This window comes from Arachis hypogaea, chromosome 14 (genome assembly GCF_003086295.3).
Source record: "Arachis hypogaea cultivar Tifrunner chromosome 14, arahy.Tifrunner.gnm2.J5K5, whole genome shotgun sequence".
Lineage (NCBI taxonomy): Eukaryota > Viridiplantae > Streptophyta > Magnoliopsida > Fabales > Fabaceae > Arachis > Arachis hypogaea.
The window spans coordinates 21513733-21538094 of record NC_092049.1 but is presented as its reverse complement, the minus strand read 5'-3'; the positions used below and the strand labels follow the sequence as shown (position 1 = coordinate 21538094).

The following is a 24362-nucleotide window of genomic DNA, read 5'->3' as shown; positions in this document are numbered from 1 at the left end:
GTAGTTGGCGGAAGGTTTATTTCTTATATTTTTATCATATAAGAAAAACTTTTTCTATGTATATATATTTTTCTTATACATATCTTATTATATATCTTGAAGAGAAGGTAGAAAGTTGAGAATTAACGATACTCGTGAATATATAAATGGTGTTTGATTAACATTTTTCGACTTTTGATTTAGTTAAATAAATTTCTGTGCTTTTAAGAATATATGATTGATTTTGGCAGAGCAGAGCTGCTATAGTGCTCTATCTTCCTTCTGTGGTTGTTTGTCTTATTATCTGGGTTTCCTTCCCTTGTAGTTTGAGACAATAATACACACTTTTCTTCCTATATTTCTCTGTGGTCTCTTACATAATGCAAAACTGTTTACAATTACAGGCCCAAACAAATTATAAATAGTATAAAATTAAATCTAAAAAATATACAAGAAATAATTTCTTAATCTTCTTTTCTGATGTCCTTAAAAGCTTGATCAAGAAACAGAAAATGGTTTTTGGGGGGCAAATGACTAGAAATCTAGAATAGAATACAACTGAACTGACCCTGCAATCAAGGGTAACAACATTTTATGATGATGCAGGCTTATACAACTCTGCTACAAAATTTTTCTGGCTAGTGCTAGTATACAGTTAGTATATTGGGATCAGAAAAGTATCTTATCTTGATAGATCTCCAATGCTTGGATAACCTTCTCAATGAACAATTTCCGGTGCAATCTATACCTGCATGCGTAGGATTCGCGATGAACTATTAATAGAAGCTTAACGGTTTAAGATTTTCCAAAATAAAATTTAAAAAGCTTATGAAACTGCTAGCTCATGAAATTAGGCATACTTAATTGCAGCTTCTAGCGTCCTAGGAGCGTTTGGCAAAGAATCTGTGGCGATCACAGGAAAGTGAAGCATTAGCTTTTATAATCAAAGCAAATTCCAATGAAAGACCAATTATTCACAATAGAAACATTGTTCAAGTTAGACCACAATTTCAAAAGGTTGAGTCCATCCTAGATGATAGGACCAAAATATTATCCTAGACCTTTTACACCATGTGCAAATTGACTCCTAGAGCTTTCCCAAAAATGTATATTGACCTAATTGGTAATTTTTCCATCAATTATTAACAAAAATAACAAAATTTTAGAGTATCAAAGTTGTATATCTGGAAAAGTTCAGGAGGACAAAGTTAAAGAGGGTATAAACACTTATTTTTGGCCAAAATGCAGGTTTACAAAAGTTAAAGGGGTCGATTTGTCATTTCTTTTTTACAATTAGGGGCTAAAATGCTGCGAAAGTAACTTGAATCTTGCTGGTAGCGTATAGAAGACCGACTGATCTAGCTATCTATTATTTCTTTTTGGTCAACCAGAATGTCCCCAAAAAAATATTTTCAAGCCAACATAATTGTAAACTATTATGTAGCCGACTCCACCTAGTGGTAAATTATTTTTGTTTCTAATGTCGGGATATGAACATCTAACTTACCAAGCAATTTCTCGTCTTGCTTAGAGGTTGTAGCGTATTGAGCAAGCATCTGTCGACATTCTTGTTGCAACTCCTTTACTGCCATTCTTTCTGCACTAGGGATTGGAGGCACATCCTTGTCCGACCAAGTTGGCAATGTTCGTGCTGCAGCTACAACAGCTCCATCAACAAAAGTATCGCCATCGTTTGCTAGACATTCTGCTATTAATTTCAAGTGGCGTCTTCATTAGCACCAGTGTAAATAGAGGAAAGTTCAAAAAAAGCACAATATAGAAAGGATATTCATATTGCTCATACTGTTATGGTAATACTCTTCGGGAAGGCCAGATATATTGAAGACGGACAAAAAGGAATCCAGATGAATCTTTGCATTGCCTGAGAATTTGATCACATCCCAAGGATTCTGCAAATGTAAGTTACTATAAGGACTACACTTGCACAATTCAATGGATCAAAATGCCAAACAGAAAGTTTTATGTTTATAAAAATTTTTCTTACAAGTTTTCAGATCACAGATTTTTACTTCAGTTAGTTATACCATTAGGGATGCAATATAGGCCTTCTATGTGTAATTTTTCACCCTTTTTATTACATGGAATTTTTTACTAACAAATGTAGAACATTAATTTGGTCAAATATTTAAAGGAAAAAAAAATTACCACCGGTGATGAAAATCCATATCTTTGCATTAGCATCTCGTTCTTCTGTCCGCTCATGTAATTAATTGTCATCTGTAACAAATTTTTTTGGTTTCGACACCACAATCAGGATCTCCAATGTAAAGATGAAATAAGACAAACAATAAAATAGGAAGGCAAGGAAACTTTCAGCTTCCCAACTTTCAAGCATGTAAACCAATCTAATAAAAAAATTAACCAAATAGTGCAAACATATGAACAATAAGACTCCAGCTCGAGCAATCTAATTGCGCTTAGACCATAAAATTGGAAGAGTACAACACATATCACTCTTGTCTACGCTTTTATATACTTCACAGAAAATGGAGTATAGATTCATTTGGCATGCATGCAATCTATCAAGCTATATTTCTCCAAGACTTATGCACACGTTTTACCCTTTTGCTATCTTGCAAAATCAAGGCCACGATTAAAAAATCAGCACTATGATATGTTCAATAATAAGCAAGGAGTCAATAAAAGCACAGTTTATAGAAGTGTCACATAGTTTACCTCATCTCCCCTTTTAATTTGCTCGCCAGCATTTATAAGAACTTCAAGCATCCTGTCCTTAAAACGCCAATGCAGAAAGCAATTTGGCTCAAAGGAATGGTTCAGCATATCTGAAAAGACAGATTTAGGGCCCGTTTGGATATGTTCATAAGTGACTTTTTTTAACTTTTAACTTATGAAAATGTGTAGTATTAATGTCTGGTACAATTTTCAAAACAAAATTGTAACTTTCTAAAAAGCTATTTTGGTGCTTAAGGAGAAGTTAAAAAAAATGACTTCTCTCATAATAAAAAGCTTTTTATCACTTTTCTCTTAAAATAAGTACTTTTAGAACTAAGAAACCAAATACAAAATAAATTATTTATAAACTACTTTTAATATAAACATTTATTGTTTAAGCTATTTCTTCAAAAATAACTTAATTAAGTTGTTTATCCAAACTCGACCTTAAAAGTTAGAAAATCTATACACCTAAAGTTTAAAAAACAAGCTCGGTGCTGTTGTTTTCCCACTATATTCCCCCACTCCAACTCAAACTTTACCATTTATGTTCAGAGTTTGGCGCTTCTTCCTGCAGTGCAGAAAATATACATTGCATGCATAATCAGGTTTTAAAAATTTTTCAATAGGTTTAATATTAACTTGGAAAATAGATTTCTGAAAAAATTATGAAAACATGGAAGATTTGCTTGATTATATTAAGAGTGCAAAATAGGCAACATATTTACTCAGACTAACTAAAGAGATACGCTCATACCAGCATAAGGAATAAGCATATTTGCATCTTGAGTTAATGCACCAATTCTCGTCTGCATGTTAATACATCGTGACTGTGCAATACCCACTGCCCACAAGAACCTTCGAGGATCACGAGCAAGACGCTTTATTTTAAGGGGTGCAGAATTGTGCTGAACAATGTTGACACCAAATATGTTCAGAACACAGCAACAACTTTCATGTGTAATGGAAAACTAACAAAATAAAGAAACACAACTTGATATTTACCCAGTTCATTTCCCAGAATTCTTGGGCTCGATGTTGCTGGTTTCTCATAGTAGAAGCAAGATCGGGATCTTGAAGCTCTGAAAGTTCATTCTGTAGGAGAGAAGTAAATTTGTTTGTAAAAAACTATGGTAAGTTTTAGATATAGCTATTAGTGATCATACACAAGTTTATAGTAGTTTATTATACAGAAAAACAATGGCCAATTCATTAGAGCTTATATGTATTTTGTGGCTCAACCAAAAATTAAACAAGTTATCTCTGAGGGACAACCAAATTTTTGTATGGGTCAATTAAAGATCTTAAGGGAAGAAAATGCAAGTTAAGATATTGTTAAAAGAGAAAAAATGAAACACCCCAACAAGGGAAAATTGGAATATCTATTACATCAATGATATCGATTTGAGGTCAAGAGTCTATAACTCAGCATGTCATAGCCTCAACCATCTCATAGAAGTTTAGTGATTCAAAATCTGTTTTGTTTACACTTTACACACCTCTGAAGCTAGAAGTAAGCTGGTACACTCATCTGCACTTGGTAAGAAGTCACCATACAACTGCCAAAAGTTGTCTTCGCAATCAAATGCATATAGGAGGAGGCAAGCTAACCTTAAGTCCCAATCTGTCTGCCACAAAGATTTTATGCAATTACAATAAGCATGATAACCAGAAAACAATTCCTTTTAAGTTTCTAAGTTGGTATAAACATTGTAACAACAATGGGTGACAAATTCGTAAAATATATACACTTATAACTTATTATGAAATAATGAATTTAGAGAAAATAATTACCTCTGGATCTGTAGAGTTGATAATATCAAATATTGGATGACCTATAGGAATTATATCTGGGAAAAACATCCATGGGAGTTTCTTGCTTATGGTTAACATCAATTCAAGAGGAATTTCCATTATAACCTGCTCAAATAAACCATTATAGAAAACTAACATGGAAACTGGCTAAGAATATAATCTTAAAATTTATATACGTAAAATATTTTCACATGTGCCACACTGAGAGCGGTCACAACTCACAAGGGCTTTTACATCAACTGCATCCATGCTCAAAAAAGCTACTCACCCTTGCTCGCCGGAGAGGTTCCACATCTTTGGAAGCATACACACCAAATCCATCCGGCCCTTCCTTAAACTCAACTCCGTAAGCTCTCATGCTTCGAACATAACCGATCTTGTAGAAATCAGGATCTGCAGGCTCCAACTACAAGAACAAACCAATACATTAATTAATTAACTTACAACAGAATATCCCATCAAACCTGAAGACCCTTTTAAGAATTCATCCAAAGGCATATTGTTCAATAAAGAAGATTCTCAAAATCAAAACCAAGGTCTACTCTATTTGTTTGCTGTTTAAAATCATAAAATATCTACACTATTTGTTATACTTCTATGAATATCAAAGCAGATCAAACTATGGAAACTGTAAACCCTCCATCGAAGTCTCACATTTATAAGCTAATTTAGGCTTGGTTTGGCAAAATTTTTATCTTTCAAAAGTACTTTATCAAATCTGGCATTTGAAAGATGGCTTTTTAAAAGTTGTAGCATTTGTGTTTGGTAATCAAACTAAAAATGGCTTTCAATAAGTAGTAACAATTGTGTTTGGTAAAATAACTTTTAAAATTTAAAAAGAACATAATAGACATAAATATTAAAGTAAATTTAGATATTTATTAATATATGAGGGTATATTAGGCTTTTTAATTTTGACAAGCAAAAGCCAATTTTACCAAACTACTCCTTAGATACTTTCAAAAGCACTCCTAACTACACAAAATGAGGTGCTTGTAGTTTTCAAAAGTACAAACACCTCTTCAAGAGGCTTTACCAAACCAAGCCTTAGCATGCTGCTAGCTTAACAACGAACATCAAGCATCGTTCTACTAAAAGGAACCAATCATATTGGACCGTGCCACAAAGTGAGCTATCAACTACCTAACACAATCCTCCTTTTTTGTTATAATCAAAACTTGGACCAAGTAAAGAATTGCAATAATCAGCACATCATAGACCCAGATAGTGCTTCTAACTGTTGGATCAATCACTTACTACACTAAGCAATGAGTATGAATTATAGCTGTTGGATCAATCACTTACCACGCTAAGCAATTAAGGATGTTAAAGCTATCAAATCCTAAGGATTATTCAAGTAAAATGAAATACCTCAGAGGCTGAATCATGCTGTTTTGGAGTCTGAAACAATGGAAATGTGGGTGCATCAACCGAAGCTCTAATGGGTCGAGCTTTGTTTTCAGAATGAGAGGCGCCAAATGAAGAACAAGGGGGTCGGCACAAGAATCCATGGCTCGGTCCTTTTAACTGTTAAGCATGGAAAAACCAAGTTCAGAAAGGAGAACACAACATACACAGTCACAAAAAGAGAAAGAAAAGAACCTGGGTGTTGGAGAAAAAGAACTGCGTTGGCTGGTGAAGAAGGGGAGAAGCCATGTGATTGGAGGGAAGAGAAGAGAACAGAGTAGAAAACAACGTTATCCGTAGCTATAGTTTGAATAGTGAAATGAGGAACAAACACAATAAAAATCATAAATTTTAAAGAAAATTTTGCAATACACTTAAACAAAAATTAAATTGTGATATAAATTAATATTTTAGTTATTATTTTTATATGAATATATTTTTCGTGAATATAAATATAATAATATTTGAAGTTTGAAAATCAATATTGTAATTACAAGATAATTTTTTTTAGTGGTAAAGATTAAGATACTAGTATAATATAATAAATTTATACTACTTAATACTTATAGAATTTTGATTTTCCACCGGTTGATTATTAATTTACTTTTAATAGTTATATAAGTGTAGGATAGTCATGATGGTAAATGGTTGTTCCTAAGTAAAAGGTCTTTGATTTTAAATTTCTCATCTAAAGAATAATAGTTTTTTCTTTTTTTCTTTTTAACTAAGATGAATACTTAAATATAATTACATAAAATTTTTTCTTGCTTATATATTTTTTTGAGAAACTCTTGAGTGCCAATAATTTTTAGTATTTTTTAGAACATGTCCAATAATTTTTTTCTTCTAATGAAAAAGAGAGATGTTTTGAGTTTCATTTACTGTCAGATAAATAGTAAATGGGGTCTTCATTTGTTTACTATTGGACATGTTCTTATGACGTAAAAGAGAGACTGGGATGAGCTGGAGATGGCCTTAGTCATCATTTGACTAGTACAAATATTAAATTATCTTTAATAAATAAATTTTATTAATTTATCTGTTCAAATTCTGAAAAATATGGATACAAACTGTATTGATATTTATGTGTATAAATTCTAGTAAATATAAGTATAAACTATATATTTTTTGTGTACAAAATTTTTATAAATATGGATATAAATTATTATTGGTCAAAACTAATAGCAGTTGTTAGTTATATAACATTGCTCTAATTTTTTTTTGCTTTCGTTATATTAATGTTGGATTTGGAAAATTTCTATGAAATTCACGGAAGCAGTTCTCCCATTTCTTTTTTCTTTTTTCTTTTGTCGCTTTTGTACTTGTATCTATATAAGACTCGAACTTGATCCTAATTATAGAATTACTTCCTAGTAAAAATGATTTGAACACCAGTAATAATAGCTGCAATATAAAAAGTTAAAAAAATGCAGTATGTCTGATTCTGTACAGACAAGCTAAGCAAATGCATTCATGTTCTTGTTCAATCATAGCCACCTGCTTCATTATAGTTCATAATTAAAGAAGTTCGATTGTGAACCATAAGTCATAAACTGTTTAACAAGTAAATTTCACTAAGTTCTTACTTCTTTGTATCTAGCATCCATATAAACTTTATTAGCTATCTATTATTTTTTTCCATAAATGTCATTATCTATATTAATAAAAACCCCTAATCTTTTATTCAATTAACCGCAACTCTAATAGCTGCTATTGTGTGGAACAGCTGCTGCTGCATACTGAGTGTCCATAACCTCAATCACCCTGTTGGCAATGGCACTTGCATAGACTGAAGAACCTTCAATTATCTGTCTTAGTGAAAACAATTCAACACTTGAATATACAAAACAGTGATGATAATTGATAATTGTATTCACTCAGGAAAGTCTTGTAATTTAAGAGAGTAAACTACTATTTCTATGCATAAAATGTTTAATATTGGTAAAACTAATTTTGTATTCATGAATGATAAGTAAACTAATATCTCTAGCTATGATAGTTCAGAATGTTAACAAATCTACTCATGAATGAAATTAACGTTTTGTTACTTTCGTCACACAATATCATCTTTCCTGGATACAAAGCTAGTTTCGTTCATTCATGGACAGAAACAGCAAGTTACTCAAATTCAGAGTTAATTTTTGTTGTCATATGAAATACCAACCTTGCTATTGAACAAGAAACTGCAATATTCTCCAACATGGCCACCAGCAACATGGTGAAGATCCAACTGAAGTTCATCCAGGACCTGTTATGTATAAGATGGAATAGTTATAGGAATTGAATGTTCTAGAATATGTGAGGTGTCAAAAGTTAGTATATTAGTGTAGTTCTTTGATTTAGCTTAATTTTTTCCATAATAGAACCTTGGGGACAAAAAGCATGCAATTGATCTTCTTCCTCTGAACCATCTTGATTATAACTTCATCATCGATTATTCGGACATCAACCTCGCTGTCTTTCGATTTCCTCTGAAGCCATGAGGTTCTTATGGACCCATCACCATAAGGTTTTATGTTACAGCTCTCTGAAGCATCATTTTCATCTTTGTGTCTCTTGAACCTCTCCCTCCCAATCCTTTTCTTCTCCACCAATGACTTGAGCTCATTCACTGTTCTAATCAGTTCTCTTATGTAATCAATTGCATCTCCCACCACAGATGCTCTATCTACCTATCAATGTTATTTTCATAACACAACAGATAGGAATCCAAAAGTGTAATCAAAAGTTAAACCAAACACAACTTGATTTAGCCACAAAAGATATATGTAGCATTTAATTTCAATGCAATGACTCCATGATTCTGCTGGAAATTTTTGTATTTTGTATATTTGGTTCTATTTGTTAGACATCTAGTTTCTATGCAATGACACTATAAACCAACAGAATTTTTTAAGAAAAATGCTAAATTATAATGAGTAATTAGCCATCATGATAACTACATACCATGATTTTGTTTGACCTTTATATTCTGAAAATGTAGGCCTATGTTCACACATTCAAATTTTACTTTGAGTGGTATTAAACAGTTTCTATATTGTATTAGATTGGGTCCTAATTAAGCCAAAATGAAAAAATCACTCTGTATCCATTACATTTCATTCAATATAAATCAGAGAATTTCAATTGGTTATAGATTGAACATTGCCTATAGCTAGAAGTAAGTGGCAATCACTATCGTTTCTTCTTTTTTTTCTCTCTCAAACTTTATTGGCTTAAGTATATAGAAATTAATCTCAGATATATATGATTAACAAAATTACTAGATGCTGCATTAGTATTAGTAACATAGGTACCTTAGTGGGGCTTGGGATCAAACTTCTCAAGATTTGGTATTTGTCATTCAATTGCTCTCTTCTTTGTTTATCAATTGGCATGGTACCTTGTCCTCTCCTCCCTCTGCCACCAACAGAACAAGCTCTGGCTCTGTTGAACTCCATCACTCCAATGTCAACCTGGCTTCCATCTCCATCTTGATAACAAGCTCCATTTCCCTCCATTTCATCCCCTCCACCAAAGAGGAATCCGCTCCTCGAATCAGTCAGCCTAGTGTAGCCATGCGGGAGAGACGGAAACAACTCTCCAACTCCAAAGGCTGGATTCAAATGAAGTGAAGTGTCATAGTCTGATCCCACAGGAAGGTCACCAAGGAACCCCATGGAATGTTGAAAGTTTGGTGTATTATTCTGAATTGGGTTTGTGATGCAAGGGATTTGATTCGGATTCAAATGAAGCTGAAGAAGATCTGATGAATGGTAACTTTGACTACAATTTTGTGCCTCACATAGCTGAAATTGTTGGTGATCATGTGCTTGCTGATTTTCATTGTGGTTAGAAAATCCAAGATCAAGCAATTCATGAATGGTAGAGTCCCAATTGGATTTCTCATAGTGAAATGCATCATCATGATCAATCACAATCTCTTGCACCAAGGGGGTAGTAGTACCCTTGTTGCTGTAGGAATTGCCGATGTTCAAACTCAGATTCTGTGTGTTTTCTATGTCCATAGATATGGAAGATGTTCCATTCTCAAAGGTTGAGACACCTTCTGTTGTTTGTGGTGGTGGATTGTGGTTTTGGTGATAGAACTCATCCAAAGAGAGATTGAGATTCTCTTCATTGCTGTTTTCGGTGTTTCCTTCATCTGCAGCTGCAACCATGTTTGTTGGTGATGGTGATGGGTCTGAACCTTCTGCCATTGTCTTGGTATCAAGGAAACTATTCTCCTCATGCTTTTTTTGCATGGCTCCAGAAGAACTCATAATATTTGTCTTCTGCATAATATGACAAAAGTTAACTAAAACTCAAATGAAAAAACACATACCATGTGAGTGAACAACAAAATATTCTCAGAGGAAAATAATCAAACACATAATGAGCATATAGTAAATATTCACTGAATCGTGTGTATGAGATTTATGCCTTGTTTATCTGAAGGTGGTTATGCAGTTCTAGCACAAACTTGTAGAATGTTTTGTGCTTCAATTAAGAACAAACAAAGCCAAGAAACTAGTAGTGTGTTATGTTTTGCTTCTTGTTTTTTTTACCTCCTTGAGTGATCTTCTTAAACTAAAATAGCAAAATATATCTAATAAAATGTTATTTAATCTTGAGGTGATTCATTTACTACCAATTCAGTTAGATTATTCCCTTTGACCATAGAATTATTAACATTTTAACTATATTGGACAAAAAAATACATGACCAGAATCATACTTCAGAAAGAAGTTACTTGTGGTCCCCACTGGAGTTCATTTCCTGTTTAGTTTCCAAACCCATTTTCTGAAGGGAAGTGTATCTCTCTTCTTTCATTTGTTTTTTGGGAAAACTCTCTTCTTTCGGTTTGAGGTGTCAAGCATTATTACAGTTAGGGTTTAATTAACATGTTTTCTAATGGTACAAATTAAGATTGTTATTATTATTAGTAGTAAAAAAATTTAAATTTTTTATTTTAATAAATGCACAATATTTGTATTAGAAACTAAATTTTGCATATTTTTTTTATAATAACATTTTTTATTAGTAATCTTAATTTATATTTTTAGGGTACAAATTAACTTAATTCTTATGGTTATTATAGATTTATAGTTACTAACTTTAAAATACTCATTGAAAACAATAAGGACATACGATATTGATTTACAATATTTGAGTTATTAAAAATTATAATACTTTTTAGAGCTTAAAAACTGTAAGGTATTAAGCATTATTATAGTTATTTGGCAAATATGCAGAGTGCAATAAAATTGATTTAGGAGAAACAACTAGAACTTAAATCATAGGAAAAAGTTAAACTCTTTCTTTGAAAATTTTTTGAGAGTAAATTGGGTCTTTGAAAATTTTAATTTCAAACTAATTAGTCCTGAAAAAAAAATCAATTAAGTCGTTCATATAGTAAAGGCTAAAATTTTTTATTATGGATAAAAAGTGTGTGCAATTTAGCTCTATTAGTTTTGCAAGTGTTGTTGTTTTGGTATGGGAATCAGTAATCGGATCAACTGATTACTTTACAAGTTGATTTTTGAAATTTTTTTAATATCAAATCCGATCTCTCGATTTGTTTTTTGTGATTTTTTTTTTTAAAAAAATTCACAAATCAGAGGTTCGGTTTTGGTTCTCACCAAATTGGAAGGCCTGATTTTTGTTTCCAACAAAAAAAAAATCGGAAGGTCCAATTTCTACATTTTGAATCATACAGTTCCACATTTGAAAGTAACACTCTTACAATTCATGATAATGAAAAATACCACTTCCACCCCAATATAAAAAATAATTTGCGGAGATGGATACATTATATCTTTCTATCAATTCATGACGTACAACTTAACAATGATTTTTATATGTACTGTTAACTATTGTGACATATCTACTTATAAAAAATTATTACGAAAACTTACCTGTTTTAATAGAATTCGTGATAAACAGAAAATCATTGATAAAAGTTATATGAAAATTTAAAATAATGAATGTTTTACCATCTAAAACTACATTATTTCTATGTTCACATGAAAAATACGCATCATTTATTGACAACTCTATTTTATTTCGTACTATTTATTAATAGAAGGATATACATATTCACCGTTTATTATAATAAAAAAATCTAATTAATAATTTTTTTAAATGACTAATTAATTTTAAGCCAAAATCCTTAAAAATTTAATTATCATTTTATTCAATTTTTTATTAGTAGAAAAGGTTAGAAGAAGTCGAAAATTTTTCTTTTTTTTTTATCCCACTAAAAAGTAGAAATTGAGAATAGAATAAAAGATCCCAAACTAAACTCAGATGCAAATTATTTAATCACCGGAAAATTAAGATAATAAAATTAGTATTTTATTTTTGTACACTTAATTATAACTATCTATAATTAATTAATTATACTATGATCACCATTTACTTTTATTATATCTATCTTCTCTTTTTCATCCTATTAAAGAAAAAGGGGGTGAACTGCCTTTGACCTATGTGGTCCCCTCCCTGCAAGGGATTCCCTTTCACGCGAAATGCAGGATTAAACTAACTAAACTAACCAATAAATGGAGTATCTTATATTTGCCTAACAATTTCATATTTATTTCATGTTTTCTTCTTCCTTTTTTTTAATTTTTTTTAATTCAGAAGAAAAAATTAATAAATATTCCTTAAAATTTAAAACTATATATTTAATTAGGAAAAATATTTTTAACATGAAATTATTTAATTTATTCAAAAATAAAATTTGGTTATGTTTTATGAGAAAAATAAATCAAAATAAAAGAATTTTATAAACTAAATTATAACACATAAACTGAAAAAAAAAATATTACTACGAAAAATGTTTAATGAACACCAAATATCAGTCAATACAGGTTAGCCTATTTCTATAGTTTTTTAATATATATTTTTAATAAAATAATGAAAATAATTAAAGATTTTATAGTAAAATAATCAAATTTGTCACCTGAATAATCAAATTTTTTTATTATAACATAATCAAATTGTTATGAATAATATCTAAAATGGTCTTTAAATTTTTAAACGTGAACTAAAATAGCTACTCATTTCATAAATATTCAAATTAGCCTCTCAAATTAAGTTGAGGATCTCCGATCTCTATCAATTAGTAATAATTCAACTTATTATTACAATGCTTACTTTAGACTTTTTAGTGCCAACATAACATTCCAAAAGATAAAATGACGTAAGCACCACATGAATATCATCAAAATGATATTTTGAATTAATTGATTGAACTGAATTTAGTCTCTACCTCAATATAAAAACCCAAGTCCAAAATGAAAAAATCACATTCATCTTGATCAGTTTCTCTTCCGAAAGCAAGAGATGTAACCAACAATCAAGCACATATTACATAACAAAGATCTAAGCAAAACATTTGAAGGCCAAATATGTAGCAAATCACGGTGATAAATGTGAAATCAGCAATATATAAAGATCTGTAGTATCATTTTCTACAATTTGATAAAACTACAACCAACAATAATACAGTAAGATGCCAGAACTAAATGAAGTCATCCAATAACATGCGACAAGTAACACTTCTACCAAATACCATTGTGACACACACATAACCGCCAAATATAATTGAAAGTATCCACAAAAAGCAAAACAAGTACAAGAGTAGCAGTAGCAGTTAACAGAAACGGAAGAGAAGATGAAGATGAATGTTGTTTTTCATTTTGGAGTTTAGGATTTTATATTGGAGGGATGAAATTGAGCCTTGTAAAGGATAGTAGTGTAGAGAATGGTTAGTTAGCTTGTGACTTAATAAAACTGTTAAGGCAATTAAGAATCTAATAGATTTTTCATATTAGGCAAAGCTGTTAGTTACTCATATTATTAATGTATAATAGGAGTGCAAGTCTTGTATCTAAAACGCAATCAATAATATTGCTACTTGATTTATTTTATTTATTCTCTCTCAATTTCTCTTCTTCATTTACTGTTCTTCATATTCTTTAGATTCTTTTTCAAATCTTCACATGGTATTATGAGCCAAGGTTCTTTCAATATGAGCCATGGTAGTAACACCCACTTTTTCTTCTGATTCCAAGTATTTTCTTCCCGTTATCACAGATTTGTTGCATGAAAACAACTATAGTACATGGCGCAAAACTATACTCATCACTCTACAGAGCCAATATTTAGGAGATTATTTTTCAAAAAAAAAATTTCATCTCAATTTGCTAAAAAAGGTGGAAAACCATCAACTATAAAATCAACTATATGAATTTTTTAACCTCTATGTACCAAGAAACATACCTACTGTACTCAATTCTACTTCTATTTCTAGCAATGTTAATAAAAGAGCACTCACTTAAAAAAAATAGATGTTGATATAATTGCTCTAATGGCATAAGAGACTGAGCCAGCTCTAAAAATTGTTCAAACTATTCTGAATAAATGCAATATTCCTTTCATTAATTCTAGTTCTTTATTACCTATATATATGTGAGTTTTGTTCAATGGCAAAAAATGCGTCAATTTTCATTTAATTTTTTTACATCTATTTATAGTAAGGAGGTTATCAGCCAAAAATTAAATAAAATCACATTAATTTATATTAATAATTAATGAGCAATGCTAGGAACCAAAAGGGTATTAGCAAAAAATCAGCCAAATACTTTTAGGTGAATCCAAAATCTCCATGAGTTAATATATATAGATGTTTCTTCTGCTAAGTATCAGAATATTTTTTTTTATACTAAATGAATGTTCTTTTATATATTTTTCGAATTTTTTTGTACTAGAAATGTGAATGCCTCTATTTCTTTAAGAATTTCATAATTTTTTTTAAATTTTATAGATATTTAATTATTTTTGCTAAAATATAACTGGATATTTCTTTTGTTAAGTATTAGGATGTTTTTTTTCGTATTAAATGAATATTTTTTTTTATTTTTCTATAATTGTTCAAAGATTCTTTTTGACTAAGATCGTAGTTTGCAATCTCTTTAATCATCAAAACGGCACCTAATATCCCAACACGCAGAGAACAACATCCTGATCACGTGGGTAACTTCGAGAACTTGAATCTCCGCGCGACGCACCAGATTGTGGAGTCCGTGCTGCTCGAGTGTTGCGAAGTCGGTGGAAGGAAGGGTTCGAGAAGGCCGCGAGGGAGTGCTACGCAGTGGAACGGATCTGGAAGCTTCTAACAGAGATCGAGGAGCTTCACTTATTGATGGATCCAAACGATTTGATGAAGCTGAAGAAGCAGATCGAGATTCCGTGTTTCGGCGATACGGCGGCATTTTGCTTCCGGTCAAAGGAGCTAGTGGAGGTGACGAAGATGTGTAGGGAGATGAAGAGGATGATGTCGGAGATGTTGGAGGTGGAGGTTGATCCGAAGGGAGGGCCGGGGATAGTTGAGGCTGCGATGAGAGTTCATGCGGAAAAGAAGGAGAGTGTGGTGGAGGTGTTGCAAGCGATGCAGGGAATAGAGGCGGCGATGAAGAGATTCTTCTTCGGTTACAAGTAGGTTGTGGCGGCGATGATGGGGAGTGCGGAGGCTAGCGGGCACCGAGTTGGTTCCAGCGACTCGCTGGTAGAAAAAGAGTGGGTCGCGGTGGGGAAGCGGAGAGGGCCTGACGGTGTGAGAGGAGTCTATGTGTATGATTGTTGGAAGTAAGTAGATTAATGTGAGAGAAAAGATAAACGTTTTTATAGGTTTTAATTAGGTTTACTTAATCTTTTGAATTTTTAAAATTTTGAATTTAAAAAATTTAAAATTAATTAATTATCGATTCCACTAGGGAACCAACTAGCTGAAAAACAAGAGGTCTGTTATAAAAAAGAAAAAACAACATTCCACTACCCTAATTTTTCGAATTTCAAAACTAGAAATACAAAGGATTGGCTTGAGTTGGCTTAAGTTATAGTTGGCTTCCTAGACTTTTTCTTCAAGATATGGTTTTCATTTTTATATTAGTTTTGTTGATGCATTTAGCAAATATACTAGTATCTTTCTTTTGGTCAATAAATCAAAAGCTTTTAAAGTCTTTAAACAATACAAATTGAGGATGGAGAAGTAAACAGGACACTCCATTTTAGCTCTACAATCTGATCATGGTGGGGAATTTACTTCTCAAGTTTTTACTGCATTTTTAGCATTAGAAGGTATTATTCATAGATTGTCATGCCCTTATATTCATCAACAATAAGGCAATGTTGAGAGAAAGCACAGACATATTACTAAGGTTGGGCTTTCTCTCTTAGCCATGGCCTCATTGCCAATGATGTTTTGGGATGAAGCCTTCACAGCAGCTGTACACCTTATTAGTAGGTTACCAACTGCTGTTTAAGACTTTAAAACACCTTTTGAGGTGCTTTTCCATAGAAAACTGATTATGTATTTCTCAAAGTGTTTGGGTGTGCATGTTACCTTTTATTAAGACCATACAATAGAGATAAATTTGATTATAAATCTCATTTATATCTACCATAAAGGTTACAAGTGTTTGTCACCAAATGGCAAGTTATAGTTATCCAGAAATGTGATTTTTGATGAATCACTATTTCCTTACATACAAGATTCACTAACTCTAGCACTCTATTACTACTAACATTGCCCCTATGCAGTATTCTCAAGTCCCTCCTAATCCTATTAATCAAACTTCACCATCATCAGAGTTAGTTAATACCTCTCCTAACATACCTCCATCAAATGCAGCCTCGGATTTAGCTAATACGGTTTTAACATTTTTAACTCAAAATGATCATTCTACATCATTACCAATTTCTGAAATTGAGATTGTTCTTCCCCCAATTCCATAAACTCCATCAACTAACATACTCTATGGTGACTCGTTCTAAATCTGCAATGTCAGCACCAAGAGCCTTCACTTCCACACCATTTAAAGAAAGCTATATATAAACAAGCACCCAGGACTTGGTACTCTACACTTACTCAAACTTTACATAATTTTGGTTTTAAAGCAACCAAATTTGATCCGTCATTGTTCATTAGAATTCCAATCTCATAATGTCATTTATTTATTAGCATATGTTGATGATATCCTTGTCACTAGTAGTGATCCTCATGTTGTTAACACTCTTATTAAAAAGATTGCATTTTGTTTTCTCTCAAGGATTTATGTGATTTAACTTCTTTTTAGACTTACAAATTACTCCATAATCTTTTTTTTTTTGGTGACTAAATTACTCCATAATCTGGTGGTAGCCTTTTTGTATCTCAATATAAATATATTATTGATCTACTCACCAAAACTAATATATTACACTCTAAACATGTCCCTACTCTACTAATGATTGATTCTTAAATTACATGCTATTGATTCTGAACCTTTTGATAATCCTAAGTTATACAGGTCCACAGTTGATGCACTTCAATATTATCTCACTTTGACAAGACCTGATATCACCTATTCAATCAATAAAGTGTGATAACTTATGCACAATCCTACTCTTAATAATTGAAAAGCAGTTAAAAGACTCTTCAGATACATACAAGGTAGTATACAATAAAACTGTTAAGGTAGTTAGGAATCAACATAATTTTCATATTAGGCAAAGCTGTTAGTTACTCATTATTAACGTATAAATAGAAGTCAAAGTCTTGTATCTGAAACACAATCAATAATATTACTACTTGATGTATTCTTACTCATTCTCTCTCAACTTCTCTTCATTTACTGTTTTTTATATTCTTTAGATTCTTTTCTCAAATCTTCACAAGCCTATTAACCAATTTGAAATACCATTTTGATTATATTCATGTAGTGTCTACGTTATTTTATTTTTAGAATGCCATGTTGATACTTAATAATCCAAGTCAATATTGAAGTAATGGAAGTTGAGTTAACCCCATAGGGATAATTGGAGATTCACAAAACTCAATTTAAGGGACGTGTTTTGATATTTATAAAAGTAAATGACTATTTTAATTTACGCTCGAATATTCAGAGAATTTTAAATTACAAATAACAAAAAAATAAATGGAGACGAGGAGTGCTACACATACAAGTCACTTTTGTTTACAATTCTTACAAGTTGGGCCTAACATGCGCGTTATTGAACCATCTTCGCGTGTTTCATCTTCATTTCCTTTTTTACGAAAAAGAAGAAGAATAGACACAGAGAAAGAAGAAGAAGAAGAAGAAGAAGAGGAAGCACGGAGAAAGAAGAAGAAGAAAAAGAGGCACAAAAAAAAACGTGAAAACGGCGTGAATATAAATGACTTGTATGATTTGTATAGAAAAGCGTTCTCTCTTTGCCTTCGATCTCCTTCTATTTTTTTCGATTTTCATGGTTTCTGAAATCAAGTTTTGAAATTGTTTTGAAGATGATGGAACTTCAGAAATACACCCGAACGATTACAAAAATACACCCAAACGATTACAGAAATACATTCAAAGGATTACAGAAATACACCCAAACAGTTACAGAAATACACCCAAAGGATTTAAGAAATACACCCAATATAGGGGGAGACAGTATATTTCTTATTGAAATCTTTTAATGTTTTGCTGGTTAAGGATGAGTCACATGACAGAGACAATCTAAAAAAAATTAGAAGAACAGTAAAACAGTACCTTGAATAATATTTTTTCATTTTTTCTAGTGATTTTGATGAAGGAGAAAGAGAAAACGAAAAGAGGAGAAGAAATTTCAATAAAAAAAGAGGGAGGAAGACGTGGTGTTGATGACGATGATAACGAGAGAGAAAAATTACGAAGAAGAAGAAAAGGAGGCAAAAAAAAAAAGGTAAAACGACATGAATATAAATAACTTGTATCACTTGTATTGAAAATTACTTGTATACGGAGAATTACTCTTATTAAAATACATTCACTTATATATAAAAGCTATATTATATTATTTTATTAGAAACTATTTTTATTTCATGTTTTTTTTTAATATGTATGTTGGAAATTGTATATATACGTGAATTATATTACATTTATGTTTTAATATAATAAATTTGTTTGAATTGTATGAAGTTATATTATGGTTGTGTTATTTTTTTTATTTTTAAAAAATATATCTATAGATATCTATGAATATTTATCTCATATGAAGAGAATTAAACGGAATATATGACAGAAATGGGACAAGGATAATAACATTTTCCTAAATAGAAATAGAAGATGAGAGAGAAAAATACTCGCTCCATGAATATCTCTTGTCATTCTTGGTTTAGACATTACTCCATTTAAAATATGTAAGGCTACATTTGTAAATAAGTACAGGACAACAAAAAAAAATATAAAAATACAAAATTATATTAGATAGATAAAATATAGACATAAATATTATATCTTAAAATATTAAATTGATGTATTTTATGTTCTTGATAAAAATATAAAATATACTAATTTTTCTATCTTTGATTTTTATATATATGGATAAACTACTAAAAATGTACCTGAATAATTTTATTGCTAACAAAAATGTATCCGAATTTTGTTATCAGTAAAAATGTTCTTAAATAATTTAAAAAACAACAAAAATACTAATAAAGAATATTATTTTTTAGTAAGTGACAAACGACTTTTGTATTCGATAAACCGTTTATGCATTTAATCCAAAATTTTATAGGAATATTTATATAACTATTTAAAAAATATAGAAAAAAGGGATAAAAATTTGATCTTTATGTTTTTTATTTTTTAAAAGTATAATTGATTGTTGACAAAAAAATCACAAAAAATATATACTTAGCGAAAAATTATCAAATTTTGAGGATAAAAATATCTCATTTTTCTAATCATGCTTGCAAAAAATCGCATCAAAATTCAATTTTTAAAACATTGTTTGAGAATACATATTTAATGTTAAGCATTTTTATCGCGTTTTAAAATTATTCGAGGACATTTTTGTTGATAACAAAATTCGAGTATATTTTTATTAACAATAAAATTATTCGGGTGCATATTTTGTGATTTACCCTTCTTTTTATATTTTATTCTAAATGTCTTAATTATTCTTGATACTAAATGCATCCTACACGATGTCCTTTTGATCCACATTACTGTGTCCTTGCACTAAAACTTACTAAAATTAGAAGTCTAGACTCTAGAAGTCACCTAATTGGGAGTCTTAGAGCGATTTCAATGGCCAAAATTTTGAGGTCCTTTTACTGTATTTGTTAGAGAGAAAAGAGAATCATGCATTAGAATGGAACTCAAAGTGAGGCTCTTCTCATCAGTGACGAGGGAAGATGATTGTGGTTGAGAAATATTAGCGTAGACAGCGAAAGTACTCATCGGCAACATAAGAAAAACGGCGTCCAACTATACATACCAAGTGTAGGAGAAAATGAAGCAAACCCAGCAAATCTGATTAGAGAGAAGTCAAGAATTTCTTGTTCTGGTCAGGACAGAATCGTAGCAAGTGGCGGTGAAAAAAATATGGTGATAATTCCCAACGACAGCCACGGTTCGCATTGTGGCAACTCATAGAGTCAGTCGACACAGTGATGACAAGGTACGCGAGCTGCGTCTTCTTCTTCGCATGGGGGAAGCGATGTTGCGGTATCGATTTGTTGAAAGCTTCGACTATAGAATGGAGCAGAAATACAGTCAACAGATAAAAAAAAGAAAGGAGATCAAATTCGAGTCGGATTAGAGTATGAGTTTTGTATTTTGGTCCGGGACGTTTTTGGCAACAGACACTAACAAAAAAAATGAAGCTCTTCTTTTATTTCGAGAAAGAGAATAAGAAGAACTTTTTACTTTCAATAAAATTTTAACATGTGATAATTAATAAAAAAATAAAAATATATATTATGTATATATTAAGTAGTGGTTATATATATATATTATATATAACATATATATAAATAAAAATATATAATCGTTATTATTAATAAATTAATATTTTATTATTCTATATATATTATTTATATACACATTTATTTTCACAATTTTTTTATTCTTTTTCTTTTTTTTTTAAATTTACAAAATTAAAGTCCTACTGGTATTATTTTTTTTCAAAAAAAATAGATCTAAACTAATTCAACTCTTTTTTTAATTATTTGTAAAATTTTTCTCAAATTTTAAATACACAACAATCTCAAACTTTAAATACTCAAATTTCAAATCAAAACTTCACACTATAGTTGATTAGTGTATAGTTGAATGTTTCAACTAACCCTATATTTGGTATTGACGAAAAGAGTGAAACATTTGGAAATCGAATTCACAAGTATTGTGTAAAATTTAGCACTGACTGCTACGATCAAGCTAGTCAAAAAACATAAAGAGTGGTTCGAACGCTGATGATATAAAGGAGTTGACTAATAAACTTTATTTCATAAATTATGGTCAAAAGTTCACTTTTAAGAGACAATAGAATATGCTTCGTGTAACGACCCAATTTCCAGTATGGCATGTTCATACCGAAACATCGAGTGTTACCAACTTGAAACTACACTGACACTGTTATTACTAATATAAAGCTTGTAATCGGGTTAATGGAACTCAATTTTTATAAAAAAAAACTTTCTTAAAGATAATTCGCAAATAAGAAGAAACACGAGATTGCACAAACTAAAAAGATAAACAGATACATATACAAACAGGAATATATATATATATATAGCACCCAAAAGATGAAAAGTTAGCTACTCCCTCACAGTTATGTACATATATACAACTCAAAATATCTCCGGGATTCGACCCATATAGGAAGCCCCTAATCTGATGCCCAGATTAGCCTAGTCTTTTAATCTGATCTCTCAAAAAACAAAAGTGAGAGCCTAAGAAAAAAGAAACACTAAACCGGAGAGCTGCTAAAAAAAGATGCTGATGTCGTTATCTAAGCGCTGTCAGAAGTCAAGTCCACGATATCTATATCCATCTCAGGATCTTCATCATCCTTAGAAGTCAGATCCCCAATCTCTATCTCCTCGATGTCTTTGTCGTCAGAAATAACGATGACCTCTGATATACTTTGGGGACTACCATCACTGCTGTTCCCTACGGAAACTGTACCACTAGGAGAAATATGCTCAATTGCTGAAGGCTGACCAGAAGTTGCAGCGGAAGTCCTGATAGGCTCTATGGTGAAAGGGTCAAAGGAGCAAATAGAAAGAGACTCTATTGACATATCCAAACTTATTGGAGGAGACTCATGTATGTAGTTATCGATGATAGGGTCAGGCTCAAGCACTGCCTGACCATCCTGCTATGCTAGAACAAGACCTCCATGCGCGTGATCAAAAGGATGATGAACATAATTAAGATGTAACCAAGATAGTGGAAAAGCATATGGTGCATCAGGATCAAAGAGAGGTAAAGTTAGCGAGTGATGAAAGGGATGATCTTTAACTATGTACTTACGGATAAGGCTGTGAAGGACAGGATCCTCATACACATAGGTTGCTCGAGCACATAGAAAATGACACCCATCTCCATTTGAAGGGGTAGGAAGATAGGGGGTAAGAATTGGAGAGTTCTTAGTAGGGTCGAGGTGAAATAAGTTAATTTGCTTTTTTATATAATGGCCATGTGTCCCAAATCAATCAGACCACAACAAAAGAACATAGAGCAAACAACAAACAAAAGCAAACAACAACATAATATACAACTACAAGAACCAATTCAACACACACAAGTGATATACGTAACCAATTATGATGCATGTCTAGCCTTAGTGCAGGTAATGAGCTCATCCGTCGATTTTTGACCCGCGTCAGACATTACATCCTTACAGACATTGTCTGTCATTGCCATTGCTTCAGGGTATAGTGCCCGGTACACTCTTGGGTTATAGCGCCGAGCACGCTCTTGAGCTATAGCGCCCGTACCGCTCCCACGATTAAAGTGATGGGTCACACTCTTGAGCTATGGTGCTCGCCGGATAAATCGATGACAAGAAGAATCATTAGTGTAGCACTTCCAACCTCAATTATTTCATCACATAATCAAATACCTTTCAAGATATAATAATTCCTTATCCAGAATTGCATAATTTCTCTAAAATAATCAACTGAAATAGAGCGGATCATGAGATTTAACTTTAGGATCACTCTTTTTAATATCTCAGAGTTATGCTTAAATTTTATAAATACTTTAAAAATGTATAAATATTTCCATTGGACTAAAAATACATAAATATGCTTAAACTTTAAAAAATGACATATTCTGCAAGTTACTTTAATTAAAATTTACATACTTTAAAAATTACTCTAAATAACTCTGAACTTCTACAAAAAGATCTGGTTTTCACTGGTTACTTTATAAATTATTCAAAATATTGTACAATTTGCAAATACTCAAAACTTTATTAAAATAAGTAAATTGGGCATGGTTCTTCCATTTTCAAAATAAAACATGTTTTGTTCAGTTAGAGTAATATTTTTTCCCAAGCCGTCTTCCACTTTAAACCCTTATTTCAAACCAATTATTTTTATTCAAAAATCAAACTCAAATTAATTTTAATAAAGTTCATATCTTTATAAATAAATATTTTTTATTTATTAAATCTTTCTTAACAGTCAAGTTTCTGCTCCTTTTTACTCGAAACCTCTATTCAAAATATTCATTTTAGTTATATTTAATCCCAAATCAACATACGAGCGACAGAACTTAGTTACATAGTATTATATAACTGATATTTCAGCCAATTATTCAACAACAACATCTCAGTTTCCAATTTCTCAACATGGCCGAATCACAACAACAATTTCAGCAGCAATTCAGTTAAAATTTCAACAGCCAACAATCACATATTTGAACAACAAACATTAATAGGCAATAATCTAATCACATATATAAATTAATTCATAATTTTAACCGATTAAAGAGTCAAATCCTACCTCTATGAAGTGTAGAACACACACAAGATACCGGAGGAGGTTTCTGATCGGTCAAACAGAGCAAAAACATCGAAAACTCGGTGGTTCTTTCCCTCTCTTGGTTCGGCCGAACTGGTTCCTCGCAGGGGCAGCTCCACTTCGTAATTCCACCGAACAAAATGCAAGTCACCGGAGGAGAAAGATACGGTTACTTCTATCGGATTAGAATTTTTGTGGGGGTCACGGATCTCAAAAAATCTAGCTCGAAAAGTCACAAATTAACAAAAATCCTCCCTTTTCTCTCCATGCATGCCTCGACTGTTCCTTGAGGAAAGAGAGAGAATTGTATGTTTTTATATAGTTTGATTAGTGACTAAGCGTCACTTAATCAAGGGGAAGGAGGAATGCGTTGCGACACATGGCGCACTGCGTGTCGCGATTTTAAACCGCTAAGTCAGCGAGGTTAATTTTTAAATATCTTAGAAGGTAATTAAGGTAATTGGACATTGTAAAAACTCAATTAATTATCTCAAGTGGTGGTACTTAATTAAAATAAGGATTGGGTAAATTACTAATGTAAATGACATTAGTAAAGCCAAACTTTTACAATCTTTCGGATCCAATATCAATTGACCATCCTTCGTCAAATAAAATTAAATAATAACATAATATTAATATTATATTATTATTCATTTTATTT

At 31.5% G+C, this 24362-nt stretch overlaps 3 protein-coding genes across 5 annotated transcripts; 1 reads left to right on the top strand and 2 right to left on the bottom strand.

The window, feature by feature from the left end:
• Positions 1-304: 304 nt before the first annotated feature.
• On the bottom strand, positions 305-6270 carry LOC112741799 (protein PLASTID TRANSCRIPTIONALLY ACTIVE 14). Of its 2 annotated transcripts, none has more exons than XM_025790910.2 (13): positions 6094-6270; positions 5863-6018; positions 4760-4897; positions 4471-4596; positions 4176-4304; positions 3682-3771; positions 3434-3584; positions 2677-2786; positions 2146-2217; positions 1784-1889; positions 1487-1687; positions 840-882; positions 305-727 (listed from the first exon to the last, which is right to left on the bottom strand). In XM_025790910.2, exons 1-13 carry the CDS (start codon positions 6145-6147, stop codon positions 649-651), a joined length of 1455 nt encoding a protein of 484 aa, XP_025646695.1. In that variant the 5' UTR covers positions 6148-6270; the 3' UTR covers positions 305-648. The 2 variants fall into 2 exon arrangements, with proteins under 2 accessions (XP_025646695.1, XP_025646696.1); XM_025790911.2 differs by having other exon boundaries at positions 1487-1684.
• Positions 6271-7310: 1040 nt separating this feature from the next.
• Positions 7311-10751, bottom strand: LOC112741798 (transcription factor bHLH10-like). Of its 2 annotated transcripts, none has more exons than XM_025790909.3 (5): positions 10615-10751; positions 9195-10172; positions 8265-8570; positions 8063-8146; positions 7311-7706 (listed from the first exon to the last, which is right to left on the bottom strand). In XM_025790909.3, the coding sequence occupies exons 2-5, from the start codon at positions 10158-10160 to the stop codon at positions 7599-7601; spliced, it is 1464 nt and encodes a 487-aa protein (XP_025646694.1). In that variant the 5' UTR covers positions 10161-10172; positions 10615-10751; the 3' UTR covers positions 7311-7598. The 2 variants fall into 2 exon arrangements, with proteins under 2 accessions (XP_025646694.1, XP_025646693.1); XM_025790908.3 differs by lacking the exon at positions 10615-10751 and adding an exon at positions 10321-10588.
• A 4334-nt stretch (positions 10752-15085) lies between these two features.
• On the top strand, positions 15086-15382 carry LOC112742395 (nematode resistance protein-like HSPRO2). The gene has a single exon (XM_072215707.1). It carries the CDS (start codon positions 15086-15088, stop codon positions 15380-15382), a length of 297 nt encoding a protein of 98 aa, XP_072071808.1.
• The last annotated feature ends 8980 nt before the right edge of the window (positions 15383-24362 follow it).

Coding starts and splice junctions, on each gene's coding strand:
- LOC112742395 (XM_072215707.1), top strand. CDS start 15,086: ATGGATCCAAACGATTTGATGAAGCTGAAGAAGCAGATCGAGATTCCG.
- LOC112741799 (XM_025790910.2), bottom strand. CDS start 6,147: ATGGCTTCTCCCCTTCTTCACCAGCCAACGCAGTTCTTTTTCTCCAAC. Junction 4,597..4,759: donor AACCTCTCCGGCGAGCAAGG/GTGAGTAGCTTT, acceptor TTATTTGAGCAG/GTTATAATGGAAATTCCTCT. Junction 4,305..4,470: donor TCAACTCTACAGATCCAGAG/GTAATTATTTTC, acceptor TCTTTGTGGCAG/ACAGATTGGGACTTAAGGTT.
- LOC112741798 (XM_025790909.3), bottom strand. CDS start 10,160: ATGAGTTCTTCTGGAGCCATGCAAAAAAAGCATGAGGAGAATAGTTTC. Junction 8,147..8,264: donor GCATGCTTTTTGTCCCCAAG/GTTCTATTATGG, acceptor TATACATAACAG/GTCCTGGATGAACTTCAGTT. Junction 7,707..8,062: donor GTTTCTTGTTCAATAGCAAG/GTTGGTATTTCA, acceptor TCACTAAGACAG/ATAATTGAAGGTTCTTCAGT.